The sequence below is a fragment of the Fusarium coffeatum genome, assembly GCF_003316985.1.
Source record: "Fusarium coffeatum strain FIESC_28 chromosome Unknown BRIP53273_contig_88, whole genome shotgun sequence".
In the NCBI taxonomy this organism is placed as follows: domain Eukaryota; kingdom Fungi; phylum Ascomycota; class Sordariomycetes; order Hypocreales; family Nectriaceae; genus Fusarium; species Fusarium coffeatum.
In genome coordinates, this window is record NW_022157883.1 from 112,392 (window position 1) to 126,228 (window position 13,837).

At 48.1% G+C, this 13,837-nt stretch overlaps 3 protein-coding genes across 3 annotated transcripts; 2 read left to right on the forward strand and 1 right to left on the reverse strand.

Moving 5' to 3' along the window:
• Window positions 1–124: 124 nt before the first annotated feature.
• Window positions 125–2,860, reverse strand: FIESC28_04353 (uncharacterized protein; the record flags this gene model as incomplete). Its single annotated transcript, XM_031158500.1, has 2 exons — window positions 125–1,032; window positions 1,090–2,860. The coding sequence occupies 2 exons, from the start codon at window positions 2,858–2,860 to the stop codon at window positions 125–127; spliced, it is 2,679 nt and encodes an 892-aa protein (XP_031017445.1).
• A 1,444-nt stretch (window positions 2,861–4,304) lies between these two features.
• Window positions 4,305–7,843, forward strand: FIESC28_04354 (uncharacterized protein; the record flags this gene model as incomplete). Its single annotated transcript, XM_031158501.1, has 4 exons — window positions 4,305–4,323; window positions 4,379–4,423; window positions 4,495–7,556; window positions 7,604–7,843. 4 exons carry the CDS (start codon window positions 4,305–4,307, stop codon window positions 7,841–7,843), a joined length of 3,366 nt encoding a protein of 1,121 aa, XP_031017446.1.
• Window positions 7,844–9,361: 1,518 nt separating this feature from the next.
• FIESC28_04355 (uncharacterized protein) lies at window positions 9,362–11,788 on the forward strand (the record flags this gene model as incomplete). The annotated part of the gene is made up of 3 exons (XM_031158502.1): window positions 9,362–9,394; window positions 9,453–9,619; window positions 9,670–11,788. The coding sequence occupies 3 exons, from the start codon at window positions 9,362–9,364 to the stop codon at window positions 11,786–11,788; spliced, it is 2,319 nt and encodes a 772-aa protein (XP_031017447.1).
• Between the last annotated feature and the right edge of the window lie 2,049 nt (window positions 11,789–13,837).

Consider the following 13,837-nt stretch of genomic DNA (forward strand, 5'->3'; position numbering starts at 1 on the left):
AGTCATAAAGCTTCATAGCCTTAAAAGCCTATCAAAACTGTTTATCCTAGAAACGCCCTTGAAAACGCCCTCCTGTAATCCACTCGATAACGTTCCAATCATTATTTATACTTCGTTCCGTCTCTCAAAAGAACACAAAATCATCGGCTTTGAAGCCTAAAGCCGTAAATGTCGCCTCGACAGACTTGACCATTGGTGGAGGTCCACACACGAGCACCAGCTCATCGCCCTCGCCACTTGCTTTGGGTAAAACCATCTGCTCAGGGGTCAACGCTTGGTTAACAAAACCCTTAATGCCATTCCAGACAGGCGGTGGGTCGGACAGAGCATTGACAATACGGCACTTCGAAGGATTGACTGCCTCAAGACTGTCGAGCTCCTCCTTGCAGAGGATATCCTGCACGCTGCGGTTTCCGTTAAAGACAATGCAGGGTGTTGTATCATTGGGGTCTCGCATTACGGCGCGAAGTACTTGGCGGATAGGTGTAATACCAGAGCCTCCGCAGACCATAACGAAGCGACGGACACGACGCTCTCTATCATTGATGGTACATCGACCGTTACCTTGGTAGACAAATTTGCCCACAGGACCCTTGAAGTCAACCCAATGACCAATAGGAATTGAGTCTAGAGCCTGTGTCATGACACCGCCCTTGCGTTCAGGTGTATCGTAGTAGATCTTTATGAGGATCTCCAACAGGCCACAGTCTGACCCATCGGAGTATGGTGTATATGAGCGGATGATGGCTTCTCTTGTAGCAGGATCGCGTAGACGTATCATAAGATGCTGGCCGGTAGGGAGACCAATCTTTTGATTTTCGTGATCAAGCTTGAAGGTGAATATCTTTGTGTCAGGTGATATGGATGTCTTCTTGCATAAGATGGCTTTGCTCCAGGTCTTGGCTTGTAAGAAAGTATCTCGGGTTGCATTACCGGTTGCTGTGGCTGCATCGCCACTGAGTATGGCTCGGGACTCCTTATCGAGAGTGCCGATGTGGTAAGTTCGTAGCATGGCTTTTGCATTTTCGCTATCTGGATATTGAATGTCAGTAAACCGTCTAGATGTAGACTCAATGGGTATGCACTTACGAATAGCCATAAACTCTTCAGTAGCATCTTGGCCAGCTGCACCGAAAATGGATGCTGCGCCACCAGGATGGCCCGAGAGATAAGGGGTACCGTCATAAACTTCGCCATGAATAACAAACCAAGGCTCATCTTCACCTTCGTGAGCTTTGAGCTCTTGGATAGTAATCTGGCGGTTAACCTGAGGGTTCGTCAAACAGATCTGTTTCTCAGGCTCCTTGACGACAACTTGCTGTGCTTCACCTGGTGCAACCTCACCCCAGTAACCATTGGTGAGATTGCCACCGGCCTCCTTGACACGTTCCATCCAACCTTTGATCTTGAGAGTAGCATGTGTAGGGTGCTCGAAGCGAAGCGCATCGTGTTCCTTATGAATCACGATACGGAACCAAGGGTTGTTCATCATTCCCAGAACACTCCAGTACATGTCTCTAGGCTGGATGTTCATGGACTCATCCATAGCGCGCATCATGATATCATCTGCACCTTTCAGCTCATCCATTGGGATGTCGAGATCCCAAAGGCACCAGCAGAAGCATGTTTCACGCCACCACATGTCGACTCGTCCACCATAGAGTGTATCACCTTCAGGTGCGTTGCGATAATCGTCTTCATGGTACCGGATGTTTGCGAGTCTCCACGTCTTACCCTTATCAAGGGTAATCTCGACTCTAGTGATACGTCTTCCACCACCACCATAGGCATACCCCCGTACCTTGTATTTGTCTGGCGCGTTTGCGTGAAGAACTCTTTCTTGATGGGCAGGGTAACATATGGCGCTATTGGTGCTGAGATCGTAGATGGCGTATTTCTCGTCCTTCCAGACTTCGGGTAAATCTGCGCTCTCTTCGGGAGAGATCATAGTCGGCAGCACACGATTGTCGTAGATGTGGTACCAATTATCGCTAGGTTCTTGAGTGATCGTTATCTTCTTAAGCCACTTGACACTTCGGCCACCAATCTGCCCAGGGATAACAAGACGAACAGGTTTGCCGTGATCTGGGTGCAATGTCTTTCCATTCATCTTGTGCGCCACCATGACACCTCTGTTGGGATCCATACACCAGTTGAGTTTGATGGAAGTTCCATAGTAGCCATTGGGTAGCTTGTCTGCTCCTTCGAAGCAAACATATCTGGCACCACGCTTGGGTTTTGCGGCAGCAAGTAAGTCGCCAATAGCTACACCAGTCCAAAGAGCGGTCGATAAGCCCGCAGCGCCCCAAGAGAAACCTTTGGTTTTTCGGACAATGTTCTGTTCTTTGCGACGGTTTCCGGCACATACGAATGTTACCGGGTAAGTCAATTGCTGGTAGTCGTTGATGAGATCTCGTACGGTCATTTTGATTGGGTTTTCGACAAGGCCCTCAACTTCGAATTCCCAATCGAGGATCTCGTCATCTTCACACCTAGGAACATGGCCATGGTTCCGCACATAGTGAAGGTTTTCGCTAGTCAGGAAGCCTTCGTCGTACAAGTCGTTCAGGGGTGGCTCGACATTGAAGGGGTGAACTCCGGTGAGACGGATAAGACGGGGATCTCTTTCGACAAAATTGTCGGGAGTTTTTATATCTTCCTTTAGGACAGACTTTGGTAATGACTTTGGAGGAAGGGGATATGGCTTGAATTCATCAAGAGTTGTATGATCAGCCGATGAGAGGCTTTGTAGATCGTGGAAACTGCCTATCCGAGATGGCTTCGCCGTGCTCGGAGGTGATGGAGGAAGACTGTGATCATTTTGAGGAATGATAGTTGTGGTGGTTGTTGAGCCTTCCATGGCGAGTGAAGGTCTGCTTGATGTGAATAGCTTCGAATGAAAAGCCACACGACTGAGAGGATTGATATGGTATTGATATTGATATTACTGTTTCAAGGAGAATTTGGACACCAAGTAGGTGGCAGAAGTCTGCATAATAACTGTTATCTTGGGTGATCTGACATTATGTGGCAGCCGTTTGTCCGTTCCTTGGCCCTAGGAAGGGCCCCTGATAGTACCCATTGGGTCTGCTGAGGCTTCGTTCATGATATCGTGTTTGCCGGTTTAGAGCGAGGAGATGCAAGTTGCAATTAAGTGGATGCATGTGGTCTGGTCTGATCCGCGGAGGTTGAAGGTTTATCGTTATCAGGAGATGGTAACGGATGGCGAATCACGTTTGTTGCTTTGCGATTATCGCCGGAGATGTATCAACCAGCCAACTTGGGGCCCACCTTGTAACTGGCCTGATAAGTGATACTGATAGCAAGATTCATGTTTATCCTGACCCCGGCTTGTTGAAGTCTTGTGTCTTCAATGATCAATGCTTTGTCCGGAGATGGTTGAACTTCGACGGGATGATCATCGTATCGTTTGACGGGAATTGGTCATGATCGCATGTACTATGATCAGTTAGTACGCATACGTGGGCAAGAGAAAGAAAAGTTGGCAATTACAAGACCGCAGGATATTTATACCAAGAATAGACCTTTGACAAGGGGTTTAACGAGTTTATTAGAGAAGTCCTTCCATTTATGTTGACGGTGTCAATTGATATTGTAGATAGTAGGAATGTACTTAGGTTAGTAGGTAGGTAGGTAAGTTATATGGTGGCATTTAAAGAAATTTGAATTTAATAGGTATTCCTATCAGTGGTTTATTCAGGTACTCAAGAAAGTGCGATTTACAGAAACCTCCAAAGAAGGTTGTGATATTCCATTGGAAGAGTTCCCTTTGTTAGAGAAACCTATGCTCTGGTTTCATGTTTCATGGCAGTGTAGCACCTATCAGAGCTTACGCACTGGACCACCAGTTACAGTTGAGGGCCACCACCAAATGGCAGGCACAGGAACCCCACTCTTAGTACCCTCTAAGGCAAGGCTCTGGTCTGTCCCGTCAGTACCTACCTTAACCTCGACCACTACGCAGTGCAGTCACCTTTAGGGATACCTTACCTCACCTTAGCCTTAGCACTGCCAAACCTCAAAGTCAGGTAAAGGCAAAACTCGACACATTGACAACGACAACCAACCGGCTCTGCCCCCTCGCACTTCCTCCGTCCTGGCTTGACGGGATCACCCATGTCGGCTCTTTTGCCTTTCATACAGCATCGATTCCTAGGGAAACATATCCCTTAGCAGGCCGCCTGCGCCGAATGCAGCGCCGCCTCCACCCACTTCATATCATAATCCAGATTTAGAACATCAACCCAAGTCGCGAACCGCCTCCCATTACGTCGTGTCCCGCTATGGATCGCGCAAGAAAGCGTACGATCTCTTCGTTTCTTTTCTTTTTATGCACAGCAGCTTACCATCTCCTTAGGCGAACTGCGCACGTTGAACGAAAAGGCATGGGATGGCGAATCTGGTATGAATCATCTCTACACCTACCCCACCAATCCCTCCCCCGCCCTCGCCAGTTAACATAAACGATCATAGACTTGTTCCCGGTTGCGAAGAGCCTCGATTCATCACTCAAAAAGAACACTGCTTTTATCAAACGACTTCGAACCGCTGTCACTGCTGCAACCCTCAGCACCTTCCTCCAGGAAATCCGAACCTTGAGCTTGCACAAGTACCTTTCCGAGATCATATCTGCCTGTTATGAAGGGCTTTGTAGACTCAAGTCTCCCGGCGAGATCGAAGCTGGCGTCGAAATCGTCAGTGCGCTCCATCAGCGATTTGGGCCTAGCGAATTTACGGAATATCTGGCATGGCTGCTTGGGAAGGGCATGGCGACCCCTGATAAGGGTATTCTCAAGTCTCTGGCACCCGAGGTTCGCGAGAAGGAAGAGAAGGAGCGCATCACACGACAGCGCGCATTATTGCGTGTTGTAACAGAGTTGTGGCTTGTAGGAGTCATCAGGACACTCGACGATGTTAGCAAGCCCGACGACGCTATGAAAGGCGCTGCGGGCAAGACACCCGAATTGAAAACCAGGACGAACAAGGGCACTGGCGCAGAGCCCTTCCCTCTCGAAGTGCTAAAGGATTTACTCGGATACGATCGCGAACACGCAAACCTCCCGCTTCTCGTTATCTTTGTCAAGTCATTCAGCTGGGACATTCTCGGTGTGAAGCCGATGGGAGCCGATGGCCGCAAGACGGTAGAGGAAGATGGTACGACAGAAGGACACGACGCCGAGCATGGTGATGGTGGCGAGAACGAGACATCTGCGGACGAAGACCAACCCTTTACCGAACCCGAAATGCGCGAGCGATTCAGAAGTATCTTGAAAAAGTATTTCGATGATGTCAAAGGACATATTACTCGAGACCAGAAGTCGATACAGTCGCAAGCCCGGCGCAACGCTGAGGCCTATGTCAAGTCTGGTGAGGTTTTCGAAGATCGCCAGTCAAATTACGAGAAACAGGTTAAGGCTCAGGAACGCCTCGTATCTAACGCCCAAGTGGTCGCGGATGCTATTGGGGCTGAAATGCCCCATTTGAAAGATTCCGACGATTCATTTGCCGCCTCCAACGGTTCCATCGGTCTTGTGAAGACGGGGGATTACCTTCGCTCTATGGGAGACGGTGCAGGAATCTGGGAAGACGAAGACGAGCGTCGCTTCTACGAAAACCTGGTTGATTTGAAAGGTAAAGTACCAGCTATTTTGCTGGAGGATGGCAAAAAGAAAAAGACGGATACAGACGAACAGGTGGGCAAGAAGCAGGACCCGGCTGAAGTAACCGAAACCACTAAGACTGTTGAGACTACCGATGATCAGTCTACATCCATTGCAAATCGAACCATTGGAGCACAGGTCGACGCTCTCCTTGCTCGTCTGCCAGAATTGACAAACAAGGACATTGTCGACCAGACGGCCATTGACTTCTGTTTTCTGAACTCTAAGGCGTCACGCAACCGTCTTGTCAAGGCACTGACCGAGGTTCCAAAAGGCCGAAGCGACTTGCTGCCGTCATGGTCACGACTCGTTGCTACATTGGGACGATACATGCCCGACGTTCCGAAAGGTCTTGTTGACTACCTCGATGCTGAGTTTCGAAGCTTGCAAAGGCGGAAAGAGAAGGACTTTTTGGGTCAAGTTCGCTTGAGCAACATTCGCTACCTTGCTGAATTAACAAAATTCGGCATTGTTCCGGAACATGTCGTCTTTCATTGTCTGAAAGTCAGTCTTGATGACTTTTCACGTATGAACATCGAGATTCTCTGCAACCTTATCGAGAATTGCGGTCGATACCTCCTTCGAAATCCCGAAACAGCCCCGCGTATGATGAGCTTTCTCGAAACCCTTCAGCGCAAGAAGTCGGTTCAGCACATCGGACAACCAGAGCGTATGCTTATCGACAATGCTGTCTATTACGTGGACCCGCCGGAACGTTCAGCTATTGAACAAAAGGAACGCACTCCCATGGAACTCTTCGTTCGCAAATTGATCTATGTTGATATGACCAAGAGAAATTATAGCAAGATCTTGAAGCAGATCCGAAGACTTCATTGGGAGGAAACAGAGGTGGTTGCTATTCTGGAAAAGGTGTTCTCGAAGCCAGGAAAGGTCAAATACGGAAGTGTCCACCTCCTTGGAATCCTGCTCAGCGCGCTCTATCGTTATCACCCTGCTTTTGTGGTCAAGGTGATCGATAACGTGGTTGAATCTATGACCTTTGGTCTTGAGCAGAATGACTATAGGTTTTATCAGCGCCGCATCGCTGAGGTGAAGTACCTCGGAGAGCTTTACAACTACCGCATGCTTGAGCACCCGGTCATCTTTGACACCATGTACAAGATCATGACGTTCGGGTATGGCGGACCGCCCGTTCCTGGCAGGTATAGCCCCCTGGATCCTCCTGACGACTTTTTCCGAATTCGCCTCGTCTCCACGATGCTCGAGACATGCGGTATGTTCTTCAACCGTGGAGCAGCGGGCAAGAAGTTGGATTACTTCCTCTCTTTCTTCCAGTACTACATCTTTACCAAGGCGTCCTTACCTATGGATATCGAGTTCCTGGTCCAAGATACCTTTGCTCTTACACGGCCACAATGGAAGCTCGCCTCCGGGTTGGACGAGGCAGTCAAAGCCTTCCAGCTTGCTGTTGCCCAGGACCAAAAGTCTGCGGGCGTCGACAGAGCAGTCGACGTGGATGATGCCACAAGCGACACATCATCCGACGATGACAATGTGGACAATGACGAAGATGGCGACGAAAACGATGATAGTGCTTCGGAAGAGGAAGAAGCAGAGGATGTGGAAGACGACTCGGATAGTGAGAGCACTTTTGACGAGGAGGCTATCGTCGTTACCCGACAAGAAGAGGAAGTTGATCCTGAAGACGAAGCTGACTTTGAGCGCGAATATGCCAAGATGATGGCGGAAAGTCTCGAGTCGCGCAAGTTTGAGCGCAAACAGCTTTTCGACGTGCCACTTCCTGTTCGCTCCAAGGCTCGAGAAACAACTCCCACAGAAGGGGGCGAAGGGGAGGCTCCCCCAGGTCACACTATGGCCTTTTCTTTGTTGACCAAGAAGGGCAACCGCCAACAGGTAGGGCTATTCGTTCCAGTATCTCGACCAATGCTAACATGTACCAGACGCGAACTGTTGAACTTCCTTCTGATTCGACATTTGCAATTGCCATGAAAACCCAGCAACAGGCTGAGCGGGAGGAACAGCAGCGCATCAAGAACTTGGTGCTCAACTACGATCTTCAACAGAACGAGGATCAAGATGGTGGTACATACCCTCACTCCCCACGACTTTTTCGAAACACCAATATTCACAGAACAACTCAGGCAACGAAAGACCGGCGACGTTTCATCACAACCGATTAGACAGATCAGGCAAAGACCGAGGCCAGAGATCTCGCAAACTCCAACTCAGTGATGTCGATTGGTAAACATGAACAATGGGTAAGGCTTTTAACTAGGTGATCCACCGTGGCTAAACCAGCCAATGGGTACGACGACGAATCTCACTAAGCCCCTGGCTTACACCGGTGGGCCGAAGATGCCTCTTCGGTTCCTGCCACACAGCAGCAGTGCGTCAATCTGAGCCACGTAACAGGTGGCTAGATGCCATCTACATGGCAGCACGATAGATTGTGGAACTCCCTCATAAGTGACTCAAGCCGGATTGTTGGGGAATAGCTCACAACAAAGCGCGACTCTGGCTTTTGTGGTGGGTGCAGGAGTATGCAAATTGCGCCGGGAGAGCTCAAACGTCAAGACGACACTCTGCTACCAAATCATGGCTATGAAGATTAGTGCCACCGAAAACGCAGCGCCCTGAACAAATGCTGATATCTCTCTTGTCGCATATTGCATGGGCTTCGAATTGCTGCTCGGAGGCATATACCAACACATGATTGCAGGTCAGCACGGTCTAACTCAAAATTGATTTAATGGAATTTGTGCCAAAACTGAATAATTCTCTCATGCCTCTGTTACGTGCTTAGCATAATGCAACCTATGATCCAAGTCATGAATGTTTGTCATCGCCCTGTGTACCACCAGTGTACAGAGGCTCAACGGTTTGTGTCCAACTAGCCACGCAAAGCAGCAGCGTGGTTAGCAATAAGGCTACAAACTGCAAATCTCAAGCTCCAAGATCTGGTAGCTTCAATGTCCTTTTATCGAGGATACAAAGAGGGTCGGCGATTAAACGTTATGCCCGGTCAGTATTATCTTTGATTGAGGCTTGCCATCATTGCTTAGCCACTGGGATTTGTTTTGATTGTATGAGCCCACAAACAATTGGATCTTATTCTCTTTGCCTTCTAACATAATACACAGGCCGTCTCGTAGGACAAACTCCCGTTTGATTCGCTGTTTGTAACCCGTCTTGGAAAGCAGTAAACATGGTGTAACCGTGATTCAACGGACTGCGATAATAGATTCGGCAGTAGCTACCAAGATGTTTTCAGCCGTTCTTGACGAAATACAAAGGGAGGCAATCTTTTTCTTGTTTCTACAACGTCTTAGTCTAGTACACCTTCCCCTTGTCAACTTTTGTACATTCTTAATCGAAAATATGAATCTACCTTCCCTACAGGATCTCGGTTTACACTGCTTGTGTCACCCAAACAATTGCCCAAATGACTTCTCTTTTCCATTGTACCGTTGATCTAGTACTCGTCATATCTCGCGGGTGCCCGCTCAAAGCCACCGCAAGATACCGCCTCTGGAGACGTCCCATCCCCTTTCTGAGCACTCAGCCTGGACTAACTGTCTTCTCGTCCTCCGATGGCCAGACAAATACATTCTCTCCAGATTCTCGCCGTAGCTCCTAGACGATAGGCAGGTGACTACAGTGTCTGATCATACCAAAGAGTGTTGTTGCGCAACCCAACCATGGCAGTGCTGAACGACTGGCCTCCAGAGAACGTAAGTTGACTTGCAACAGACGACCAAATGGATGCAAAAACTTACCTGTCTTGGTCAGATTATCTACACCAGCATAGTGGGTGTTGTTCTCCTAATGGCATGCCTCGAGTGGTTCTTATGGCTTGCAGCCTTTGTTTACTGCATCGTCAAGGTCTTTCAAAAGTCAGAACACTGGTCTATCAATGTGCTATGCATTATCGTCGGAACCGCCTTTGTTCTTCTACGGTAATATTCATTTTCTTATTTAAAAGGGCTTTCATTGATCTTGATAATAGAGTTATATTCCTTCCGATCATGGTGGTCACATTGCCCCTTCCCGATACAGTTACAAGACTCTGGCCAGACGAGATGGTATCATTTCTACAGTGGTTCGCCTTTTGGGCCTTTGCTATCCTCTTGACAGTGCCATGGCTGTTTTGCATCTACCAAGTCGTGACAAACCAACTCGGGCGAACGAAGCGAATAAAGCAGGTTCTAGACGATGTCACGGCGCCCAAAGTCGTCGTCGTTATGCCTTGCTATCGAGAAGAGCCAGAAGTCCTCATCAAAGCTATCAACTCGGTTGTCGACTGCGATTACCCTCCGGCATGTATTCATGTTTTCCTATCCTTTGACGGAGAAGACGAAGACGACCTATATCTCAACACAATCCGTCAGCTGGGCGTACCGTTGACAAGAGAGTCATATCCTGGAAGTATCGACGTTAAGTACCGATCCGCACGAGTGACCATCTCCCGTTTCCCACACGGAGGGAAGCGTCACTGCCAGAAAGTGACCTTCAAACTTATCGACCGAGTATATGAAGAGTATCTTAAGAGAAATGATAACCTCTTCATCCTTTTTATCGACTCTGACTGCATATTGGACAAAGTATGTTTGCAAAACTTTGTCTACGATATGGAGCTCAGTCCCGGTAATACTAGAGAGATGCTGGCTATGACAGGCGTCATCACCTCGACGACAAAGAAACACAGCATTATTACTCTACTGCAGGATATGGAGTACATTCATGGGCAGCTGTTTGAACGGACAGTTGAGTCCGGTTGCGGCTCTGTCACCTGTTTGCCAGGAGCGCTGACCATGCTGCGCTTTTCAGCTTTTCGAAGAATGGCCAAATACTACTTTGTGGACAAGACAGAGCAGTGTGAGGATCTGTTTGACTTCGCCAAATGCCATCTTGGAGAGGACCGCTGGTTGACACATCTCTTCATGATCGGTGCCAAGAAAAGGCACCAGATCCAGATGTGTACGTCGGCATTCTGCAAGACAGAGGCTGTCCAGACAACTCGGTCCCTGATTAAGCAGAGGCGCCGATGGTTCCTCGGTTTCATAACGAACGAAGTTTGTATGCTTACCGATTGGCGTTTGTGGAAACGATATCCTATCCTGATCCTGGTCCGATTCATGCAGAATACCATACGTACAACAGCTCTACTCTTCTTCATCATGGTATTGGCTTTGATGACGACAGTCAAGAAAGTGGACGACCTCCCCGTAGGATTCATTGCTATCTCTCTTGGGCTCAACTGGATGCTGATGCTCTACTTTGGAGTCAAGCTGCGACGATTCAAGATCTGGCTGTACCCGCTCATGTTCATTCTCAACCCGTTTTACAACTGGTATTACATGGTGTACGGGATTTTCACAGCAGGGCAGCGAACTTGGGGAGGGCCGCGAGCCGATGCTGCGGCAGCGGACAGTCATACAACAGCAAGAGAGGCGGTAGAACAAGCTGAGAAACAAGGAGACGAGCTAAATATCGTCCCGGAGACTTTCAAGGTGGCACACAAAGCGCGTAAGACTGCCTCGAACCGTGAGTCGACCACAACAAGCGAAATCAGTCGAACAAGAAGCGTGGTGCGTCCGCCTGACAAGATTGATGGAAAGTTCTCGGCACGTCAAAAGACTGCATTGGGAACATATGCTCATCCAGACGAAATCGATGCAAGCGCTGTGGATGTCGAGAAAGGAAAAGGCGCAGCTGGAGGTTTCTTCAATGATCGCGACTCGTTGGATAGTATCCCGTCGGCTCGAGATGCCGGCCTGGGGGTTGGTACACCACGACGGATGAAGCTTTTGATGAATGAAGAGAATCTTCGGAAGTATCAACTCGCGCAACGGATGCAGAGTCGAGTTTCTGGAAACGACGAGACGGCAGGTGCCTACATCCAAACAAACGAATTCTCGGCTTTTCCTCAAGGACACTCGGCAAGCATGAATGACGTTATCTTGGGTGACATAGGTGCCAATAATGCTGTCGCTAGTGGCCGCCGGAGTGAGGGTATTCAGAGATACTCACAGGGCACAGGATCAGACAACGAACGATCGAGGCATGACAGAAACTTATCCTTTGCTAGTCGTATGGCAAAAGGGAGACCGAAAGGAAGTCGCTAAGACAAGGTAAGCAACATGGGTTGCTGGTAGTTGAAATAGTATGCTATGTTAGCTGTACTCAAATTACCTGTCGAAGAAGAATGTAGGCAGTTATTCTATCATCCGGAGGCCCAAATTCAAGAATGTTAATCTTGTTTTCATGCTTCAAGTTGACGGATTCGGTTTCTGATAGTGTAGTCTGGGCCGCAGTCAGTAAAGAAAATGAAGCTATCTCGAACAACATACAGCCCGTGCTTGTCGATCCGACATCATCATGCCCACAGTGACCACAATCTACCCCGCAATTCTGGAGCCGCATGGGCCTTGACAACACATAAAACCTCGTGGGTTGGCCTCAGGGTGTCAGAAGAATTGGCCCCTAGAGATATAAGAGACGAAATAAATTAGTCACTTTATGTTAACATAGACCCGTAGTTAGGTTACTTTATTATGGAAGCCTAAACCTTGGAGGGTAATTCTTCTGTTACCCACCTGGCTGGACATGAAGATGAATGAAGGGATGCAAGGCGACCTGACCAGGGTCGAGTCAGGTTACAATTATCGGTACTCTTGAGCGATTTCGGCGTTACTTCAGTAGTATCTTGTATACATATTTGACAATACTATACGGTAGTCCATGCATCTCGAGATGGATATCATACAACGTGCTGTATCATTCTTATATCCGTCAAGATACTGAACTTTCGAGACGACTTATTATATGTCTAATTTGGAGATACTGGTAAGACACACCCGTATTTTGTCGGTGAGCCTATCGGTCACCTGAAAAAGATTTCCAGCAAAAAAAAAGAAAAACAAGCCGGCGGAGCAGAAAATAGAAAATGCATGATATTGGGTGGCTTTTCAACATCTTGGCATGGTTTGTTTTGGCTGTGTCAAGATCATGCAAATCTTGAAGGCTGGGTTACTGTTAGTCATGGATGCGCGGAGGATCGAGCCCGGGCTCTAAAGCAGGTTCGTCATCTCGAAATTTCTTTTATCTTCTTGAAAGAGATTGAAAAGAAGAACAAGCAAGACCAAGATAACTTCAAGTGTTTAACTGTATGTACATGGACCTAGGATAGATGGCAAAAATAATGCCATATTAAATGTCCCATTGTGGCAAGGTTCTTTATCTCACTAACTTAACTTATTAGAGGCGCTAGAGGGGTTTTCTACCATTGAGTTGCCTCACCTTTACAACCAAGTGACGGGATACCTAGCGGGGGAGGGGCAACTATTTTTTTCTTCTTTGCGTACCTAGTCTACGTGTATCATGATACAGTACGGATTTACCCAGGATATCCTTATAGCCTCGCCTCGTTCAACCTTGACTTGACACGTTCAGGTCAAGGGTATCAACGTTTCGAGGCTGGTGCCTTGCGTTTTTCCTGTTCAGTCCAGTACAACACTGTACCGTACAGCAACTTAGTGGGTAGTGGGGTAAATCCCTGACATCCACTATAAGGCAATTGATTGCGTACAGGAAGCCCAGCTTACTACACCTTGGAGTAGATACAGTACAGCAGACAAAGTACCTTAACCCAGAAAGGTACATTCGTTGGTGACAGAATCGCACAGAAATCTATCGTCGTTTCTAGGGTCGACCAAGTCCATCGTGGACGGTGAAACGTGACCACAGCATCCTGGCACAAAGATACTGTGTTGTCTTTTATTGTTGTTAGTTAGAGAGATATCACGAATATATAAGTCGCGAGTAGAACGTTCAAGTCTGGTCTCTCTCTTCTTGCTAAAGGAAGGAACCTCGCATCTTCTAGAAACAACTTAAAACAAAAGTCGAATCGCAGACCGAAAGTAATCTGTACTTCACTTACATCATCGCTGTACGCTATTACTCAGTGCGTAGCGCTTAGACCCGCAGGTACCGAGTACGCATACCCTGTGAAAGGTGGGAAACCCACTGAAAAGAAGGGTGCCGTTTGAAAATTTCAGTTCTGTACCTTCAGTACGCAGGCGGCATCCCCCATTCGCTGCCCCTCCACCAAAAAAAAATTGACCCAGCGGACCAAGGACGGGCCATAAACAACCAACCGCCGCCCAACCAAGTCG